General features: G+C 37.7%; 1 protein-coding gene and 1 pseudogene across 23 annotated transcripts in view; both read left to right on the forward strand.

Moving 5' to 3' along the window:
• The window catches only part of ARHGAP28 (Rho GTPase activating protein 28), a 193,442-nt gene that overhangs the window by 108,439 nt on the left and 62,255 nt on the right, over window positions 1-22,748 (forward strand). For 7 of the 22 annotated variants that reach the window (XM_081078556.1, XM_081078576.1, XM_081078571.1 and 4 more), the window contains 5 exons: window positions 25-227; window positions 2,890-3,107; window positions 10,180-10,272; window positions 15,584-15,676; window positions 22,236-22,325. In XM_081078556.1, coding sequence (XP_080934682.1) covers window positions 25-227; window positions 2,890-3,107; window positions 10,180-10,272; window positions 15,584-15,676; window positions 22,236-22,325 — 697 coding nt within the window. The remainder of the gene's footprint in view (window positions 1-24; window positions 228-2,889; window positions 3,108-10,179; window positions 10,273-15,583; window positions 15,677-22,235; window positions 22,326-22,748) is intronic. The other 15 variants (XM_081078572.1, XM_081078566.1, XM_081078565.1 and 12 more) reach the window with 3 other exon arrangements.
• LOC308509730 (proteasome subunit beta type-6-like) lies at window positions 3,143-6,077 on the forward strand (annotated as a pseudogene). Its single transcript has 2 exons — window positions 3,143-3,150; window positions 5,367-6,077. The product of its transcript is annotated as a proteasome subunit beta type-6-like (transcript).

The raw sequence follows: 22,748 nt of genomic DNA on the forward strand, positions 1-22,748 counted from the left end.
TCACAGATGTTATTCTTTCCACAGAAAATCCATTCCTCGCTGCCGAAGAATTAACAGGATGCTCTCCAATGAATCCTTACATTCTCCTGCATGCAACCGCTCCAACTCACAAGTCTCCATAGACAGCGCCTCCATGGAAGATTTCTGGCGGGAAATAGAAAGTATTAAAGAGAACAGCATGGGAGGGCAAGAAGAGCAGATGCCAGCCGAGGTCAAGCCTTTGGATGGTAAGGTGTTAGATTCATTTTCCCATGTGCTGACTGTCTTTGTATGCTCTCTCGTTGTGTCAGCAGGTAGAAATCATCCCATTAGTAGTTTAACAAATGAATTAGTAGAATTCGGCATATCAGTACCTGTTCCCATTAATTTATATCTACAGCATTGACTCAGGGTGTTTTCTGTCCAAGGTGACATAACCTGAAGGAGGGCTGTCAACAAAATCCAAATTCATCCTTTATATGTGGCTACTTAAGGATGCTGTGCCTTTTTATTAATTTGATTTATTATCATCTAGCAGACTGAGTATTCTAACTTTGATGGCCTTTACATCTGTATACTTGACTATTAATTACCAAAGCAGGTAGAGTGGGAAAAAATGTCAGTATAATTTTGGAGGAAGCAAAGAGCAAAATTACTCACCTGGGGTTAAAAGCATAGGTCAACTCCTCCCGGTCCTACTTATCAACAAGTAAATACATAAGACATCCAAGAAACACTGAAGGTAGTTTAGCAAATATGCACATAAGAATGTTCTCATTTGTGTGTGTGTGTGTGTGTGTGTGTGTATGTACATATACATATATACACCTCATACACGTGTGTATGTACTTATATGTGTGTGTATATAATGTGTATGTATATGTATCACACATACATATATACATTTACATCTATATTTTATAAAGACATTGAAATATATGAGTTCACACCTATATCTTCACTTTCAATCTAATAAACCCTAGATTCATTGTATTTTTCTCCCTTAACATATTTGTGATTTCCTTGTTAGTGAGAAAACTGGCTTCGATTATCTTAAATATATATACTTATTTGATCAAACCCCCCTGTACATTACTAAATTCCCTCTGCCTCTCATTTCCCTTTGCCCTTCCCATCTCACTTGGGCTCCAACATCCCAGTCTAGACTACTTCTCTGCATAGATGCCTGCGTTGCTCTGCTTCATCTAATGGCTTTAGGCTTTAGGCCTAATTTTGGGGAGGAGAGAAAGTAGCCATCTGTATTTAACATTTATACTTTTTTATATATCCAGTATCCATTTGATGTCTTTTCCCTTTCGCCTCAAGAGCTTCCTTCAGCATATCTTACAGAGCAAGTTTACGTTGATAAATTCTCTTGATTTTTATTCACCTGACGATGATTTTTTTCCACCTTCTTTCTTAAAGGATATTTTTGCTGAATATATAATTATGGGTTGACAGGGGATTTTCTTCTTTCAGGATTTTAAAGATGTTATCCTATTGTCTTTTGACCTGCATTGTTTCTGATAAGGAGTCAGTGTGTTCATATTGTTGTTCCCCTATATGTACTATGTTGTCTTTCTCTGACTACTTTCATATTTTCTTACTATCTTTTGTTTTCAGCAGTTTAACTTTAAGATGATGTGTAAGTGCAGTTTCTTTTGTATTTATTTACTGGGTGTTAGCTGAACTGGTTGATTTTTCAGCAAACTTTAAAAACTTTTGGACATTGTTTCTTCAAATATTCTTTTCTGGACCACTCTCTTCTCTGAAACTTCAACTACATGTATGTTGCATGACTTACCATTTTCCAAAGGTCACTGGGCTGTTTCAAATATTTAAAAATATTTTTCTATCTTTCATACTGGATAATTTCTGTGATTATTTTAAGTTTACTAACCCTTTCTTAAAGTCTCTAATATGTTGTCCGTAATTCAGCAAACAGGAGTAACACTGATCTCTTCTATAGACATTCCTTTACTGTGGAAAACATATATTCTACATGTTCTGCACTCTGAGTCCAAGGATTTCGACCATCTCCTCACCCCTAGTGTACGTCAACTCTAACCTTACCAATTACTCCTTACTTGCAGTTTTTCATTACCACTTACAGAGATAGAGAGGAAATCCAATTTTTAAAACTAATATTAAGCTATATTTGTAAATTCTGTCTTCAAAAATGAAAGTCTTATCTAAGGATTAAGTAAAGGAAGACTTTCAAGTCATAACTCACTAATTTAAGCAGTTTATTTTAGAGTAAGGCTGCTAAATGTACGTAGGTTCACCTTTGCACTTCTGTTAAAGGGACAGTTTACAAAGAAAATAAACAAAACAATAAAGGAAATAGAAGATTTGTCTAGCTAAGAAACTGGACCTGTAAAGCACATTAGAAGGCTTTGTTTATATACCAAGGATGCAACAATGTAATAATCTAAGATTCCTAAACTGATGTTTTGACAGGTTATTTACAAATCAATCTAATCTGCTGTTTAGACAAATCTCATTCAGTAGTGCCTGTTTAACATAGTTCCCAGAAAGGTATGTGCAGTGGATTTTCTGTTACAAGATGTTGTTATTCTGAATTCTTTATTGTTTCTGTACATCTAATTTACAATAGCAATTGATTCTCATTATGACGAATTTTACATGTTTAAATTGTCTTCTTAAAAAAGAAAAGATTACTTAATGTTCAGAATAAGGAGAAAAGTAAGAGAACAAATACCTATTGAACATATACTCTGTTCCAGGTTCTTTGCCATCTCTCACACTTGACTTATTTAAAAAATACAGTGCAGACTTTTCATTCAATCTTATAGGCCTGTGCACTGCTATGCACAGATATACAGATATACACATCATCCAGTCAGACAGAGAACGTTCTAACTTTCTCTTGGTCATATTATTTTACAGAAGGAGAACTTGAAGCAGAGTGGTTACAAGATGTGGGTTTATCAACCCTGATCTCAGGTGATGAAGAAGAGGATGGCAAAGCCTTGCTCTCCACATTGACAAGAACCCAAGCAGCTGCAGTGAAAAAGAGATATAATACTTATACTCAAACCATGAGAAAAAAGAACAAGCAAGCTGTCCGGGATGTCAGAGACATCTTTGGAGTCAGCGAATCTCCTGTAAGTGATGAATATGGCTCAAAATGTTTGGTTGGATGGCGGGGTGGGGTGGGGTGGGAAGAGAACATGGAAAAAGTATCAGAAAAGTCCAGTCACTCTCTAGATTTTAGAGAAAATTAAAGCATATGGCACAGTCCAAAATCTTACACATTTGAAACTTACGTGGTCATTCCTTATTTCTTGTACAGCAATCTCCCTCAACACTAAATTTATTCCCTTCTTTGTTGAAGTTGTAGAATAACTTTTTGGCCATGGAGCAAGTCTTTGTGGATAGGATACACAGAGCCTTTACTTAAATCTAAGTGCCGAATGGAAACTGTTGACAGGCACAGGAATCCCAGGAAAGTGGCCCTGGTATTATAAGCAAGTTCGAGTGGTTTGTTTTAAATGGAGATGGGGGTGGGAGAGTGGGTAGGATAGCCTTTATGTTCAAATAAATTAAAAAGGAAAAAAGTGAAAGACAAGCATTAATTAAGTGGGAGAGAGAATGATTTACAAAAAAGCATAAGGGAAGCATCACATGTTTTATGAGGAATGGCTGGTTGAAATTCCAGCTTACCCTTAGCAGTTTCGTGACCACAGTTTTACTTCTAAGGCTGTTAGTCATGTTCTCCGATTTCTGTGTTTGTTTTACTGCTAGCTCTGCCTTACAAGTCACTCATTCACTCATTGCATCATTGTAATGTTGCACTGCATAACTGTATCACTGGCAAAACAAATACGTATTGGGTACATTATCTGTGCAAGGTCCCTATATATTAGATTCTATGCAGATAGGATTCTTGGAACCTTGGGGACAATTAATGTATAGAAAAAAAAGGAAAATTGATATTCTGCTGCAGTTACAAATAAAGTTGCCTGGGGCAAATTAATCACTCTAATTTAGGTTTGTCCTCTGTTTGTTGTATCAATAATGACATAAATTAAAACTTCAAGGATATTGGGTAACAAGCATGATTAAAGACAGTCCTCAACTTGAGTTACTTTAGGTTGTCTATAAGTCATGTCTTCTCTTAGATATATTAATCACACTGGGTAGTTGCCAGGGCAGCTCACATATACCTAGTCAACATTTGCATTTGTGCTAATTATGCCCTTGAATAGCACTATCTTTTAGAACTTGCGATAGTGCTGGAAATCATCTATTTCTGTGCTGTCCAGTACGGTGGCCCCTAGTTACATGGGGCACTAGCACTTGAAATATGGCTAGTGTGAATAAGGAACTGAATTTTTAATTTTATTTAATCTTAATTGATTTAAATCTAGTTACATGTGTCCTGTAGCTAATGCATTGAACAGCATAGTTCTAGAATCTTCTGCTGTATATAATGATATATCTTGAGGTAAGTGCACTGTGAGTTCTGGCTGTTTGAACTTTCAAACTACTTGAAACCTATGTCTTTCTGGGCGGTGAGATTTTCTACATCTGTAATTGAATAAAGGTGATGCCCACGACTTGAGAAAAGTTTCCCGGCCAAGATACCTATTAAGAAAAAGGTTTACCCTGCTGGTTTAAATTCCCCAGGTCATTTTTCAGTTATCTCCCAGATCATCTTGAAAAAACCATAAGAATTTGGCCTATATGCTTCCTTTCCCACTTCTGTTTCCAGCTACTTTATACAAAGGGTGTTTGTGGGGACAGAGCCAGGAGTGCAGTTTCCAGGCTCTCGCCCTCACAGGGAAAGGTGCTCGCTCGGGTAGTAAATGGCCATCAACTGTGATTGGATGGCCATCAGCTGTGGCTAGTTGGCCGACAGTGAGCCATTGGCCACTAATATAACTGTCGTGGCTACATTAGCAGAAAAGGGGGAGTAGCAAGGGCGGAGTGAGTGAGTATGGATTGCGGATGGTGTGGCTCCTGCTTCCTGTGTCTCCAACCCAGCCGCCAGCGAGGCTATAGTGGTATGACTCCCTTATCTGTGGCTCCGTGGGTGTTCCTTTTTGACCTCACCATGTCCTGCGTTCTTATGTGGGAAGCGGGACCAGAGACCACGCATGACACCCTGCATGACAGTGTTGCTCTTTGCTAGCAAAGTGCAAAATAGGAAAGGGTCCATAGGCTTCTCTCAAATCCTTCCAGTTACTCAAGAAGATACATAACTAACCTCTTGAGGTTTTCTAAAACTTTGGACATCTAGTAACATAGAAACAGGAGAGAAAGAACTCTTTTTGTGTTACTCCTTCTTTCACTTAGACCCTGAAAGGAAACATAAAGTGGGCACTTACTCACTGAGGCTTTAAGTATAAAAAGAAATGAAGAGGGAGCAAGACGGTAGCCACTTTAGTAGCTGCCAGAGGAGCGGGGTCAGCACCAGTCTGTGTGCTGGAGGCCATTATTCCTGACCGACTCCACAGGGACCATGGCCACGCAGTTTCATGGGGGCGTGGTTTGGAATGCTGACTTCAGAATGACCACTGGTTCCTACGGCAGCCAATCGAGTGACTGACAAGCTGACCCCTATTCACAGTTGTATTTTTTGCTGCTGCTCAGGCCCCACAGCTGATATACCAGCATTAGCTGATGCTGTTAACTATCAGCTTGGTTTCCACAGCACTGAGCTGAATGGCCTCCAATGGTACTCACAGCAGCCAGCCTCCTTAAGGAGATGTGTTACCACTAGCAGGAAGACTTGATGGCAGGAATCATCACTGCAGGCTGGGACCCCCAAGAAGCAGGGCAGGTGTACTCAGTGCCCCTGAGGGGTATGATGGTAAGACAGTCCTTTGCTAACTGGAGGCTCCCGGAGCTCCTGTATCTATGGCTATGTCCATTGCTACCTATCAGGAAGGCATGACCAAGGAAGAGTGTCTGCAATTCACTGCCAATTTCTCACTTTGGCCATGCAGTGGGACAGCTCCAGTGGAGAAGTGATCTGCCTGGCAGCCATCGCAGATATGGGGGTAGAGCAGCAGGTAGTCTTGGGAGACCAGATCCCCAAATTCACTATTGCCACTTTACCACCTCTCTGAATCCTGGGATTCTGGGATACAATAAGAGATGTCCCACACTGATGCAAAATTCAATAAACCGTTTGTCAAAGAAAAACAAAAGAAAGAAATGAAGAGTCTTTTACTTTTCTGTAATGTGCAGGTACAGTAAACTGTTAGGTGCTTAACTCCAGAAAAGGCAGAGAGAAGGCCTAGGACAGACCCTTTGTGGTGGCAGGCAGCCGGGGAGAGTCTCTTCCTCCTGACCAGCTTCCTCTTCTCCCCTTCCAGTCTTGTTGCTGAAGCCCCAGTTCTAGAGTGAATTAGGAATGAGGCAAGGAGAGTGGCTGCGATAAAATAAAGACCATATACCTAGGGAGTAGAGAGGTCTTGTGCTGTCCAGGCAAGTGGGACCTCTGAAAGTCAGTGAAAGCCTGGCACTGTACAGGCTGCTTAAAAATTCAGTTTATTCTTTTTTCCTTTTTTCCTTTTTAAGTTTTTATATTGGGGAATATTGGGGAACAGTGTGATTTTCCAGGGCCCATCAGCTCCACGTGAAGTCATTGTTTTCTATCTAGTTGTGGGGGGCACAGCTCAGCTCCAAGTCAAGTCGTTGTTTTCAATCTTGGTTGTAGGGGGTGCAGCCCACCAATTCATGTGGGAATTAAACTGGCAACTCTGTTGTTAAAAGTTCGAGCTCTTACCAACTGAGCCATCTGGCCGCCCCTCAGGTTATTCTTTGTCAAAATGTAAAAAGCAATACTTTTTAAAGTATTGTATTTTTACAACATATAAGGCCTAATAATCATCTTCACAGATATGTTTCCCCTCAAAATTCAGCATTCGTTTCTCCAAGTAAGAGACGTTGAAGTTTCTTAGGGATGTACCTAAAATTTTCAGTGTCCTGTTTGAATTTGACAACATAAATACCAATTCTTTCCTCCTTCCTTCTTTTGCTCCAAGTATCTGTCCTGTTCTCTCTATGTGTGTGCTTTCTCTCTCTCTCTCTCTCTCTCTCTCTCTCTCTCTCTCTCTCTCTCTCTCTTTTTCTTTTTTTCTGTTTCTCTTTGTTTCTCGGCCTCCCTCCCATATCCCCTCTGACTCTTTTATTTCTTTCTTTAGCTACATTAATAGGATAATTACCTAAAATTTTCTATTTCACTTTATTAATGAAGATTTAACACCATAAGTTTCATAAAATAATCTTACATTAATTTTAGATGTATAAATTTAACCCAGTATACTTACCTAGTGGAGATATAAATTCAAATTTGAAAGACAGATATGAATATGTAGCTTATACTTTCTTAATTTTTTGCACATTGAAGCCTATGCTCAAAATCATTTTTCTTCGTTATTTTGAAGGTTTTTATCGATTATCTTCTCTTATCCACTATTGCAGCAATGTCTATATCAATCTCATTTCTTTATATTTTTACCATTGGAATATTGAAATTTTACCTGCTTTTCCTTTGTAAAAACTTCATCCTGGTCACTGCTTGCAATCTGAGAGCTTATTCATTCTTTAGGTTGTACATATTTTCTTCTAACATTGAAAACAAGTATTTATTTATTTCATTTTTTTTGGTTATCTTCTTCTGTAACTCCTGTTAGATGATTGTTGCATTGTCTGGTCTGAACCTCTGTCCGTCTTACATAAATATCCCAGGCTTTGTGTGTGTGTCCGTTTGGTCTCCATTCTTGGATATCCCTTCAGTTTCATTTTTTTTTTATTTATTTTTTTTTTTCAGTTTCATTTTTTACATCAGTAATTTGGCCATGGTTGTATCAATACTTCTGCCTTTCATTTATTGTTAAAAATTTAGCAGTCATAGTGTTAATTTATTATAGCCCCTCCTTCTCCCTAACTCCCCTCCCCTTACATGCCCCCCATCCCTGCCTTTAGCCATCTGTTCTTGTTTCTTGGCTGCAGTAGCGTCTCAGCACTCTGAAGGCACTAGCTAAATTGAACCTTAAATTCCAAGGTTCCCTTATTTTCCTTAAATTACCTGTTTACTTAAGGGTTAAGTGTTTATGTTTGCATCATTGTTTTTCTCTTCCAATGCTATTGTTTTCAATTGATTTTCATCCTTGGGTGTTGATTCATATTGATTAACAGAGGACAAGATCGATTGATTAGCATAGGTAATGGCTGTGTATTTCCTGCTCAGTTATGTAAACTTGTTTTCTCCCAAAAACTCTCCCGTGAATAGGAGTCTGTGCCTCTGCCAGTGGTGAAGTGTGTTAATGCCAACGGCCATACTTCACTTTAAAAAACCTTAATGTGGCATCAGTGTCAAAGTAATGAGAGTCCTACAGAATCGTAATTAATTTTCTTTTCAGCCAAACCTAACTTTCCTTTTTAGGAATATAGACTCTTGTCTATGTTCTTTTAGAAGGCCCCAATGAAGTGCAATTCAACTTTACTTTTGTTCAGGACCACCACAAGCATGCTAGGACCCCAACGCAGGTGGTCCCTCTGTCACCAAGAGGATACCTGTTGGGTTTTATCCTAGCATCACTTTTGGCAGCTGCCTGCTGTTCAGTGTTAGAGGGAGGAAAGGTCTCCTGGCCTCTTTGTTCAGAAAAACAATCTTCAGTTATTTTGCTCATTGTTTTCTTAACTGGAGAATTCCTTCCTGCTCTCTTTATTTTCATTCTGGATATATTTTTTCTGGATCAGCATTTAACCCCTACATATTTTCCTTTTGTACCTTTTTTCAGGCTGAGGTTTTTCCTCTATTCTTATCAAACCATTCTTGCTTGGTTTTTATCTTCCAGGAACAGTCAACAATTTCTGTTCTGCTAATGGAAATGTTTAGTGGTTTCTAGAGCCACTCTTTGAAAAAGGTATTTCTTTTGACACTTTTGAGTAATTTGCAGGGGGAGGAGAAAGTGGTATATGTATTTTTTTATCTTGATCCAATTTTCTTATGCTAATTCTTCAGTAGTATTTGTTCCTTGCCAAAAAAATGTTTTTTTCCTATTATAAAAGTAATGTATAATCTTTACTGAAACTTACAAAACATGGACAAGCAAGGTAAAAAAATAAAACAAGTGACAATTTCTATGGGCCCAAATAAAATTTTATGATTTTATAAAATAGCCAATAAATTTAATTTTCAATGGAGTTTTTAACCATAAAAAATAGAATCTTTAACCCTTGTTTTAGTAGAGCCATTATACACTAAATCACACATACCAAATCAGCCTCTGGATATGTAACACAAAGTCCACAATCCTCTTCATAATGAGCAGAATTCCAGGACCCAAATATATTTGTTTAATATTCAGAAGACGTGAACCAAATAGTCCTTTCAGTAACACACTTAACTGAGCAAAATAGTCAACCTTATTTATTTTCAATTTCATAATTGATAAACAACTAGTTAAAGTTGGGGACTGACTTATAATTGACCGCATAAGTATGGTCATGCTGTTTTAAAAAATGAGATTATATCACTTATATATACACTTGACTGCATGTAACAGAAAACCCAAGAAATCATGAGTTATACAAACATAGATTTGTTTCTCTCTCTTAACAAAGAAGCTAAAGGTAGGCATTCCTTTTCCTTAGCATAGATCCAGCTTTCTTCTACCTTTCTATTTTGTCTTTCATACGTGGCCTTCATCTTTTTGCTTACAAGTTGGTTGGCCACTCTAGACACCATATCCATGTTCCTGGCAGTTCTTGGAACTTGCACCAACTGATTCAGTCCCTCCTACATTACTTTCCTGGAAATTTGATGTGGTAGAATTCCATTTACCACCTGTTGTCTACAACTGTTATATGATCATCTTTAGCTGCAAGGAAGCCTGGGAATTTTTTTTTTTTTTCTTTTTAGTTGGACACAAAAGTTCCTGAAAAATAATCAGAATTCTGTTAAGAAAGATAAGTGCCTAGGTTAGGGGTAGGCAGACAGTATTTGGTCTCCACAGAGAACAGTGTGTATCATCATGCCTGGCAAGTATTCGCTGACAAATAGCTAAATGCAATGATCAGTGCACAGGCAGTCATATGTATGTTTATGTCCACAATTATACATGAATGTACACATATTATGCATAACACATAACTAAATGCACAATGATCTTTGGGAGAACATGCTGAATAAAAATGCACTTTCATTTTTCTCAATAGCCAGATGATTTTTCTTGTATTCCAACTCCTCTTTTGGATGCGACCCTGGATGAAGAAGGGATATCAGCAATTCCCTGCAGAAATGGTCAACTGGTAAGATGAAGCAAGGGGAATTGAGAGTAAGGAAGTTAGAAAAAGCAATTATTTCAAGGCAGTCAGGAACACTTGAGGGAAAAATGCCTGCTTACCTTGTAACAATGAAGAAAAAGCAGACTCTTAAACTCAGGAATGAATGATTAAATACTCGATTATTTAATTATTATCGACAAACAACTACATGGCCTATCTGTACCTACAATAACAAAAACAACCACAGCTGCATCTGCAGCCAAAGCCAGAAGTCAAAAATGTGGGGTGGTCGTCAACTAAACTTTTGTCCTCTTTGCTGAGCACATGATGGAAAAATCTTGCACTACCTTCCATTTGGCTTTCAATATTAATTTAATTCTCACCATAAGAACTATTTCAACATTTCAGTTCTTTTCTAATGTAAAGATCTTGTGGGGAGCAGCGCAATAGCATGATAGCATCTCAAATGTATACTCGTAGCAATAAGTGGGAAAAAGTGCACTGTGTAGCACAGGAGCTAGACATTTTTCATTACGTCACAGGAGGTGAGACACATATCATTAGAGCGCACTTTTCTGTTTTAGTTAAGAGTTTCAAAGAGTGCTAATGTGAGTTCATAACTGCCAGTAAAGCTATCTCAGAAGAGGCTTTATTTTTGTGGATGCATCTCAGGCCATGATTTACACCACTTGGCATGAGGCCTGGGTCCTATTATGAAAGAGGTGCGCCCTCTGTAGGAGATGTAGAAGGCTGTAGGTTTGCTGACATCTGCCTCCACATGGATTCATGGCTGCAGCAAATTTGCTGTGGGAGACTTTCCCCTATTATACTTCAGTATGTTTCCTTCCACTTACCTCCACTTTTCTTCCTTCCTAGCAGAAGAGGGATTCTTTGCTATTCTAAAATAACCCTTTACCCCTCTTGATCTGATGAAGATGATGATGATGATGATATTTAGTTCCTCTACAATTTATTTTCCTCTTATGTACATTTTACATGTGGCATTCTATCAGGAGCTGCTGTTGGTCCCTTCCAAAATTCTACTGAAGGGATCGGATGTGGCCAGTTTGTGTTCAGGCAGCCCTTTTGTTACTGAGGGTAAACCAAGGTCTGGAAGTGGAGCCTGGTCAGTTGGGGCTGTGAGCAATCCTGTTTTGTAGATTCTGTCTCTACTTTATTTTCTGATTTCATTGAATTTCTCCTAAGAGTGTTAACTCTAGTCAGAGGTTTCTACATTTTCTGTTGAGTTGACAGCAGGTGTCCTCTGGTCTCAGGTTGTCTCCTCATTGCAGGGAGTCCTATATACCTCCTTTCCAAACAGGACACTTCACTGGAAGTGTTTGTTCCTCTCTGCCTGCCCTGTCTTCCTTCACATCAGCCACTGTCTCTCCCCTCCGCCAGAGAAGGGGCAAGTCAGAGTGGACACTGGGTTTGTGTGAGCTTTTACCCCACCTGACTCTACCTACAATTTCATTGCCTCTTCTTCACCCCATAGGTGGGGAGGCCCACCCTAGGGTTATAGGGATGGCTCAACACACGGCACCCGGCATTGGACAGATAAAATCAATAGCAACTTATTGGTCACATATTATCACAGCCTGGGTGGGGAAGGACAACATATACCACAATGAGTCACATGTGGGGTGCACTTGGGAGCAGAGTAAGGCAGGCTTTGTAGTAACAAGAGGGTGAGGTGCCTCCTGGTTCCCCTGGGGAGGATATGATTGGCTTATTTGAATAATTTCAAAGGCTGGCAAGGACTGGAAACCCACCACACAGAGATAATCAGGAACTGTGTCTGCTCCCCTGGATAAGGAGCATTCTCTGGCTGGGCTACCTTATCTGGGGGAGCAGAATGGGAGGAGGACTTGCAGTTAGGCCACTCATGGTCTTGCTTTCACCAGATGTCAGGGCAGCACGTAATAGTGGCCTTATGTTAGATCTTAAGCCACACTGACACTCCTACCCTTAGCCGTGGGCTCTCATGGTTAGTGTGCGTTTCCTCTTTTATCACTATCACTTTTATTTCAATTTCTTGAAGGTCTTAACCCCTTTTAAAGGATAATCAAGAGGCAAGTATGGTGCCAAACACCGGAAGAAACTTCTCACTGAAATGGAAGAGAATTTAAGTTTTATTCCAGCCACACCCCTGAACTGCTCACCAGTTTATAGATGAAAAAACAAGTACAGTTGACCCTTGAACAATGTGGGGGTTAAGGGTACCCACCTCCCCTGCTGTCAAAAATCCCTGTGTAACTACAGTCAGCCCTCATAAGCTGATTCACATCCGCTAAATTGACCCTTCAAGCACAGTTTTGAATTCCACAGGTCAATTGAAAAAAAAACAATCCATGTATAACAGTGGACTGAGCAGTTTAAACTTGTGTTGTTCAAGGATCAACCGTATTATTCTTTCTCACAGGAGAATCATGAGGGCTGGTATTACAGAATGACTATAGAGAACAGTAAAAGTATTAATTTGCATACTCCTATTACAAAATTTTACATCTTAGCTGATTGCTAAGCAAATCTGGCAAGAACTATCTCTGGATACTAAATTTTCATATCCAAAAAGCTTAATCCTAAATTGGTGTGTATCACAATGCTAGACCCTATATCAATTTCTTTCAGGTATTTATACATATTAATCTGTTTGCTTTTTCATATAGTGTTAATGTTGAGAAGTCTGATGCCCCTTTAAAGTTTACACCTTTATTTATACCCTGCTCTTATTTTTATATTTCTGGAAGCTTTTTGGGTTTATCATTATTTTTGGAAACCTGAACTGTCATCACGATTTGAAATCGTGCTTTTTTTTTTTTTTTCATTATGACCAGCACTCAGATTTTTGTTTCTGAAAAATGTTCCTTTCACTCTGAACATTCTCTTCTGATCATTTCTCTATTTCGTTTCCTCCATTTTATTTTTCCTTTCATAGCTTACATTAAACCCACATATCTCTTAAATTTTATATTTTCCATCTTTTTTTCTGTTCTACATACTAGTAGATTTTATCTACATCATTTTGTTGATCCCTAATTCTAATTTTTGCCATGACTAGTTATAATTTAGCTGCTGTTGATTTTTAAGAACTCTTCTTTTTTCACTGATTTTCTCTTTACTGTTATAGTTAGTTCCTGTTACGGATACAATAGCCTCTCAAATCCCTCTGAAATTATTAAATCATTGTAAGCTGCCTTCTCTTCCCTCAATTACCTCTTTCTCCCAGAGTGTTTATCACTATACTTCTTTTTCAGTGTGTTAATTTTCTCGATGGTTGACTTGTTCGTCTTGATTTTCTCCAATGACTGATGATCCTTGGTGATTGATTTATATTTATTAATGAATTATATTGATTAATTAATGACTTAGGTTATGTTATTGCTATATGACTTCCTACCATTATATAGATATTTTCCCAAAAAAATTTTCTTGAATAAGAGTGCAAATTTTGGGTCCTGTGTAAGTCTGTAAGGTATGAGAACAGTGCATGAATGGAAGTTATTTTAACAGCACACATGTACGAGTGCTCACACAGACACTCCTGACACATGCATGCGCACACAGCACATATCTTCGTGCCAAAGGGAAAACAGTGAATGATTTCCTTTCTTTCAATCCCAGAGAAAGCTGATGTTTTCCTTTTATTCTCTCATCTGTGTCTTTTGTGGAGGTCCAGAGTTACCTGATGTTGAGGACTTTTTGGTCCCAACCCTGGACATTTTACCAAGACAGGTAGTTCAATTCATTCAGGGAGCCTTTCTTGGGTTCATACATAACTACTTCCTGCCGTTCAGTATAAAGGCAGCGGTTGAGAGGTCTATCTGGCCCTTGCATCAGGAGAACACTTTACAGTAAGTTATCCTGGTCATTGCCCTGGGGCCCCTACTACACTTTATAATTTTCACTTTGAGCTTGGTTGTTCATTTGTCTATTTGCTTTTCCTGCATCTGTTCTTTCCTTGCCAGTAAGTTTGTCTTATGCTGTTTTCAGTCTAACAATTTCTCTACAGTTATGAAACAAATTAGTTTTTATTTTCCATGAATTTCTAACAATTTCTGATTTGTTATTAGAACCCTGTTGATTTCCAGTGCCGCTTTTTCTTATTTTTAGTGACTGGGAGTGGTGCACCCTCCGTCCTCCATCCTGGCCTATTTCTTTGTAGCACCTCCTTAACATTGTTACCACTTCAAAATAGATGTGGGATTTTTTTTGTTTTAGTTTTTTATTAATATAGTACATACACTTTTGGGACAACTTGGAAAATACAGAAAAGCAAGATGAGAAACAACAGTTTCTAAGGTCTCATGTAAAAGTTTATGATTTCATTAATATTCATTATGTTTAATTTTGCAAAATGTTGCTTCAATCAGGGAATGGAATATTTGCATTTTATTTTGGGAAATACCACTGTATTGCAAATGCTTTTAAAATCTTAGAGCATATACAAGAGGCCTGCAGCATAGCCCATCGTGATCGGAATAGTCTCCAATACACTTCCTGCATAATGAAAACCAGAGCTTTTCCAGCATTCTGTGAATGAGAATGAAATATTTGTTTCAGTCATATGTGTTTGTGAGATAATCAACTGAATGTATTTCTAATTTCATAGTTGAAAAAAAATGACTATTCTTGTTATTGATTTATAAATCATTGCAAAATATAGTCATGATGTCTGATGTTAAAGTAGCATTGTTTTATCAGTAAACTACATGATTTAAACAATTGGAAGTTTATTCTCCTTACAAAATAAGAAGTCTGAGGCTGGTATGGCTGATATTCTTAGCACGGATCTTTCAACTTCTTGATTCTTTCCATTCTGCTCGCCTTAGCATACGAGCTAATATTTAATGCTTTTAGGGTGTCTGGGCATCACAAGCACACGTCCATGTTCTGGAAGAAGCATTAGACGGCTGATTCCATCCACTTTAACAAGAAAACATTAGCCTTTCTGGATGCTTCACCAAGTATGAGTCTACTCTTATCTCATTGGACATAAATATCATATGATCACACTTACTCTTTTTAGTTAGACACAGAGCATCTTGGAGCAAAATCATGATATTCATAAGTAAAGAAGAAAAGTGGATTTTGGCAGGCATTCAACAGTGTCTGCTCTTGAGACCAATTTCTATTATAGTGCATGACATTTATGAGGATCAATATAATTATGGATGAATTGGTGAATGGTGTGACCATTGCACAGTAGTCATTAACTCTGTATATCTCCACGTGGCTGCACATTTTTACAGGTTCTCGTGTATGCATAATTTGAATAAACATCACTTTGGGACAGATATGTCTGGATAAAAATGACTTTCACTTCTCTCATTAGCCAGGTGATACCTGTGACAACCATCCTACTCAGTTGGATGGCACCCAGGAGGAAAAAGAGGTGCCAGGAGTTATCAAAACAAGTGGTTCCTTGGTAAGTTATAGTAGGAGAACTGGAGGTAGGGATGAAAGAAGAGTCTTTTCTTTAAGACAATCATGCAAAACTTCAAAACAATGCAACATAATTAGATGGCTGTACAACCACAGCTGTCAGCATACCTATCTATCTACTTTTAACTGATTTGTAGGAAGACTTTCAGCAGTAAATGAACCCAAGTTTAATACGTTAAGTCCACAAATAACTGCATGCTCTATAAAAACAGATACATACCCAGAAAAACCAATGATCGGAGGCATTTCTTTTTCACAGATCTAGTTCCTTTACATTTTTTCTTTTATTTAAAAAAATTGTCATCAGACTGTTAGTTCCATTGAGTCACATATCCACCTGTTGGAGCCACAGCAAGTGTCCTTAGGTTTCCTGTTGTTTTCCAGAGCCTGGTGAACATCAGGCCCCTTCTGTGGACAGTACTATTCATCGTAGATGTCCAACCTCCCTCTTTCCTCCTTACCTCCTGCCTTTGTGCAGAGCCACTTCTACTCCCCACTTACCCAAAGGAAGGCAATGTCAGATAAGCCTCAGGGGAATGATCAAGCTTCTATCAATTTGCAAATGTGAGCAGTTTCTTTACTTACGGTTTATCCCAGAGCCTTTTCTCACATCTGTTTCTGTTTGCATTCCTATCATAAGCTATCTTTCCTCTCCCTCGGTGGAGCTTATGTAATCTATTTTCCCTTTTATTTTTCCATCATCATGGCATGGTTCCTCTTCTAACTTCCTCCCAGAGAGAAAAAAGTAGAATGCTGAATCCCAATAGGTCTATCCTCCCTGCTGAGAGGGTATTGGAGAGACACTTACTTTGAAAGGGGGAGACACTTACTGAATTGAACACAGATGTGATTACTGACCTCTTCAGTCATTTTCCCTCAGAATCAGGACGAGATAGTAGCTGTCTTTTTCAAAATTTTTCTCCATTTGCTTTCTTCTTTGGTGCTGTTTTGATGGGGAGGGAGATGGATTTTGGAAAAGAATTCACGTTATTCCTGGAATATCTCTCTCCAACCATCACTCCTGTGAGTGCTGCCGGGATTCTTTTTTCCTAATTTTTGGTTAAGTTTTCTTGACTCTATTAGGTTTCAGGAGAGAGATGATTGGTCATTTGATATAACTCTTCCATTTTATCTCAGCATATAATCCCTATTGTTTATAGCAAACTGCTTCTTTTGATACTAAAAATTATCAACAATCTGCTGGAATTTGCAATCTTGATTTCCCTTGACTTAACCACACAAATCCTCTAATTCTGAAAACAAATCAACTTTCTCTTTCCAAAACATACACTGAGTTTTCCAGCAATAAAATTTTGTTCAGACTATTCTCATCTTTTAAAATGGGCAAAAGATTTGAATAGACACTTCACCAAAGAAAATATGTGGATGGGAAATAAGCTCATGAAAAAGTGCTCAGTATCATTAGTGATTATGAAAATGAAAATAAAGCCACAATGAAGTATCTATACATACCATGTAAAACGGCTAAATTTTTTTAAAAATTGACCATATCAACTGGTGCTAGGGATGCAGAGCAATTGGAACTCTCATACATCGCTGGTGGGAATGTAAAATGGTCCATGTACTTTAGCAACTAATTTGGCAGCTTCTTAAAACGTTAAGCATATACCTACCATAAACCTAGCAATTTCCACCCATAGACTATATATATTCACGCAATGACTATCCATAGGTATTTATAGCATAATAGTCCCAAACTCAAAACAATTCAGTGTTTTCCACAGATAAATGGATGAACAAATTGTGGTAAATGTATACAATGGAGTACCAGTCAGAAAAGGCAATGAAGTCTTGATATATGCAACAGAGAAACAAAATGAACTATGGATATGCACATCAGAGTTGGATGGATCTCAAAATAATTATGCCATGTTAAAGAAGCCAAACAAGAAAAGATTCAACTTATATAAAATTATAGAAAAATGTAAACTAACCTACAGTGATAAAAGATTAGTGATTGCCTGGAGACCTAGGTGTGGACAAGGAGGGGAGGAAAGGCTAGATGACAAAAGGGGCATGAGGACATTTGGGGGAAGTTCTGGTTTTGTTCATTGTCTTGATTGCGTTGATGGTTTCATAGGTCTATATATTTGTCAAAACCTATCAAATTGTATACTTGATACTATTTAAATTTGTGTAGTTAATTGTATGTCAGTTATACCACACTAAACCTCTTAAAAGAGTCCATATGTTTTATGATTTCATTAATACTCAACATGTTTATTTTGCAGTAAGCTACTTACCATAAAGGAATAGTCTTTTCGTGTGTTATATGTGGTTGCTCCTTGATTTTGAATCACAAATGCCACTAAATGTGGGTGTTTATAAAAGGCTTACAATCCAATCTGCAATCATTGCAACCCTACACTACGAATCATTTCGTGTAAAAACATTTTCGTTCTGTGCAGTTGACATAAACAAATTATTCAATTGAGGTGTTAGTTTACCCAAATGGCAATCGATCCAGTTTATTTCCAATGTCTTAAGTGAAAATCAAATAATTACACTTGCTATTGATTCACTGCAAAATACAGACCATCTGTTGAAAATTATCAGTTACATCTGTTTGCTTCATGGAAAAGAAAATCCAAGGAGCCTTGATTTAAACAAGTAGGAGTATGCTTTAATCACAAAACAAGAAACTAACGATAGATATACCAAGGCTGGTACAATTACAATACAATGCAATGCTAATTTTAGCATGACCTTCTACCGTTTTCCTATCATGCTGCCATCTTAATATGTGGATTTAATCCTTATACTTACAAGATGGTCAGCAAACTCTGGATATCATGTTGATGTTCCTATAAGGAACATGTGCCAACTCACTGTCCATTATTAACAGAAAACTTTTGTTCTCCTGGGAAACGTGTACAGTAGAATTTCTCTAATTTTCATTGAGCGGCTGTTACACTAAATATATTATTTTTTTCTTATTTTAGTTGCCTGAATCTCATTCCTTTATAAATATGCTTTTTAGGTTATTTTTGTTTGCCCTCTCTGCAACTGTTTTTGAATTTTGAATTTATTGCTGGAGTTTTGAACTTTCACAAGGCTCTGCCCTTTATTGCATTCATCTTGGTCAGTCACTACTTAGTGAGTCCTTTCCATCTAAGAACTGTTTTCTTTCTTCAGTTTCTGGGCATTGTCTTCTGTTATGTCTTTAATTATTTCCTGCCTCCTCTCCTCCACATTTTCTATGTTCCACCACTCTAGAACACATATTAAATGATTCTTGCTTTGCTTGAATTGGATTTCAATATCTCCTAAATTTTCTATCATGCTAGTTTATTCGCTCTGTTTTCTAGATTTTTTCAAGTTTGTGTTCCAAATTACTATTTTTTTCTTGGTCATTATTGTATTATTTCTTAGCTTGTCTCCCTCCTTTTGTAAATTTTAGCGAATTTATTCATATTTCCCAAGAATTTATTTTCTCTCTGATGTACCCATTAGTATAGCTATAGGTTCTTGGTTCATAGCAGCAATAACCCCATAAGTCAATGTGAAGATAAGAATTAAATTATTTTCAAGGACTCAAATCATTCTGATATGTTTTTATTGTGGTATAATTTACAAAAAAAATAAATGCATACATTTTAAGTATATAATTCAATTAGTTTTAACAGATGTTTGCACCCATATCGCCACACTCAGTTAAAATACAGAAAATTTCCATCACCTCAGAAATTCATCTCAGACTCTTTATAGTTGATTGTCCTCTCATTCCTGCAGAGGCAAGCCCTCTTCTGATTTCTAATGCCTTAGATTAGTTTCACTTTTCATATAAGTGGAATTATAAACATAATATGCACTTCTGTATCTGGCTTCTTTTGCTCATAATTTCAGATTCATCCATTTGTTGCTTGATTAGACGTTTGGTACTTTTATTACTAATATTCCATTGCATAAATATATCGGTATATCTATTCATCTGTTAATGGACATTAGGATTGTTTCCAGGTTTAAGCTGTCGTGAATAATGTCGCTATGAATATTCATGTAGTATAAAGGATTGTATATCCTAATTTCTCTTGGGTAAAAAAGAAACATAATTCCTATTGTTGCAAACACAGCCACCCAACAAGCCCCATCACCCGTAGTTCTTACACTCAACAAGGATTGATTTAATAGGTAAATAAAAACATGACTAAATTCTATCCTGTAAAAAGAAAAAAAGCGTCTACAGGCAAAAATAACAACAAAAGTTTGTTTGTTTGTTTTTTATATCCTAAGTAGAAGATGTTGTCAACTAAACCTTGGTCTTTGTTGATAAGCTCATAAAGAAAACAAAAAACAGAATATTACGTAAATTTTTTTTCAGTATTTCAGTATCAACTAAGATACAAATCCTTAGTTTTTTTTCCAGTTATTTTCCAAATGTAAACATCATGTGTGGAGAACATGTTAGCTTTTGGTATGTGAAGCAGTAAGTGACGCAAACAGTGAAGGGTCTGCCTGAGTGTGTGTACCATCTGATCAGGGAAGAACACATCTCTCCTTGGGTGGCAGCAAGTGTCCTTAGGTTTTAGGTTTCACATCCATTGCAAGGATTGCTGACCAAGACCATGGAACCTGGTTGTTGTTTCTTGTCCAGCTCCCCAGCCGCTCCCCCATAGCCCTGTCTGTCAGAATCCTGTGCGCAGCAGAGTGAGATGATCTGCCAAAGACTCCATCCAAAGAAACGTAGGACAGAAAGCGCTCTACAAGGCAGAAGATGTTAGCACACTTTCAGGTGCAACTACAGTTCTCCAGGCCTTTAAAGTTCTCTGCAGAGTTATTGGTTTATGATTAATTAGTGTAGGAAATTACTGTGTGTTTTCTCTGCTATTGACTAGGTCAATTTTCCCAAAAGGCTACAATTGTTGATTGTGTTTTTGTGAGTGAATGGGGTATACTTAACTTAGAGATGCATGGAGGGGGCAGGTAGGTTAGTAAACACTCCCCAAATGCAAAACCGATGAAGGGAATGAAAAACTAATTCATTGCTTCCAGTCAAAGCTGATTTTAGTTTTCAATCTCCCCTTTATGTCTTTTGTTGTGACTTCCTAAGTTCCCTCTCTCTTAGACCACTCTGCTCACACCAGGAACCAACCCACCCTCGAAGAAGTTAGTTCATTTTACGTAGGTGGTATTTTGGATTTTTGTTTTTTTAAGGGTTATATTTAGGGGCTGTCTACATATTTAAGGGGGAGAAGTCTACTTGGCTCCTCTTTTGTAAAGCTTTTTTAACTGTTGCCTTGTAGCCCTTTCTTACTGTGTACAATCTATGTTATTTGTTTGTTTTTCTCTTCCCACCCTAGAAGTTTCCTTTGAAAATTTTATTTTTAAATTCTGCTTTTAGGTAGAGGTTTTTATTTTAATAAACCAACTCCAATTGCTTTTCATCTAGAAATTTCTATCAGTTGATCTGCTACAGAATTCTTTACTGGTTTCCAGTGCTACTAAAAATCTGTTCCTTTAAAACGTATGTTTTCTGCCATTTTTAGTGATTTGGGGTATGAGGAGATGTGATTGTCAATTCACCATATTAACTTAAATCTATTTTACTATTTCTTGTGTTTTATTTGTTTCTTAAAAACAGTGTCTTGTTCATTTTATAAAGTGATGCATACCATGTATAGAAAATTTGGAAAATATGGTGAAGCAAGATGAATAACAATTTTTTAAAAGACAATGTATGTTTTCATAAATATCAACTATATTCAATTCTGTAATAAGGTTCCTTCAGTAAAGGAAAAAAAGTATTTACGTCTTCATTTCAGTAAAGCCATTGTAGACTAAGGCAAAAATCTCTGAGTTGTAGCCTTATACATGAAAAACACCTTGGTACTCTTGCTACTGAATTCTAATCACTACAAAAGATAGTTTTAAGGTCTTTTCAAAAGGTAAGATTAGATGAGCTAAGTTTGTGTTTGGCGGCATATAATAGGCAATTAGGAGTTGTTTTGCTTCTCATTAAGAGACGTGGTCCAAGCCTGACAGGGTGGCCACATGATACCCCTTAGTATGGACCCAGCCACATTCGATCTTCTGTCTGTGCCATTCCTCCTGTGGCCAACATCCTTGTTTGTACAAGATGCCTGGCAACTCTAGGCATTCATCCATGTGCTCTCATGAGTGTATATCAGCTGACCTTGTTCTTTTTGGTCAGGAAAGCCTTAGCTTTTCTCGAAGCACTCTTGCAAAATTACACTTAAACCTCATTGGCCACTCATGTCACAGGATCATTCTTAGCTGCAAAAGAGCCTGGACATCAAATTCTTTGGTGTAACACCTAACTCCCTGGAACAAATCCAAGATGTTGTTAAGAAAAATGGAGTTTGTGCAGGCAGTAGAAGTGTTTGCCACAGAGGCCAGTGTCACAGGGCATTTAGGTGGCTCACAGTAATGATCCCTGAAGGGCTAGATGCAATTGTCCAGGTCCAGGCAGACATAACTTCATAGATTACCACACATACCTAAATATGTACACATAGCAAGTATTTGCCTGAATAAGAATGGTACTTTATTTCTCCATTTAGCCAGATGATGCTTCTCTCAACAGTACTACCCTTTCAGATGGGTCCCAGGATGAAGAAGGGACTTTTGCAGTTCCCAGGAGTGGCTCTATGGTAAGTAATCGCATGCCAAGACAATTGCATGTCAGGGCAAAAGTACAGGTTCAAGGCAAGAAGAAGCAATTTGTTCAAAATAGATAAGAAAAACTTGAATTACGATTGCAAGGGAACCATAGCTCCCAATAGACTCACCAACGTGGTAACGATTAGAAAGGAGGAGACTTAAAACTGAGGGATGAGTAGGTCTCAATTTAAAAGAGGACTTCGTAAATTAATACCACTGCCACCAGAAACCAAGGGATGTTCTTTATATGTATCATGCAGGGAGGAATTTGTTAACTTTGTTCCTCTTGGCTGAATTCACACACATGATCTGGGCTAACTCTCTGCCATCTTATTCCAGAAGTCCTTCTACCTGCAGGATAAATTAAAACCCCTCATCCTAATATCTGAGGATTTCTACTATTGCTACGTTTC

This window comes from Rhinolophus hipposideros (genome assembly GCF_964194185.1).
Source record: "Rhinolophus hipposideros genome assembly, chromosome: 17".
Classification (NCBI taxonomy): Eukaryota; Metazoa; Chordata; class Mammalia; order Chiroptera; family Rhinolophidae; genus Rhinolophus; species Rhinolophus hipposideros.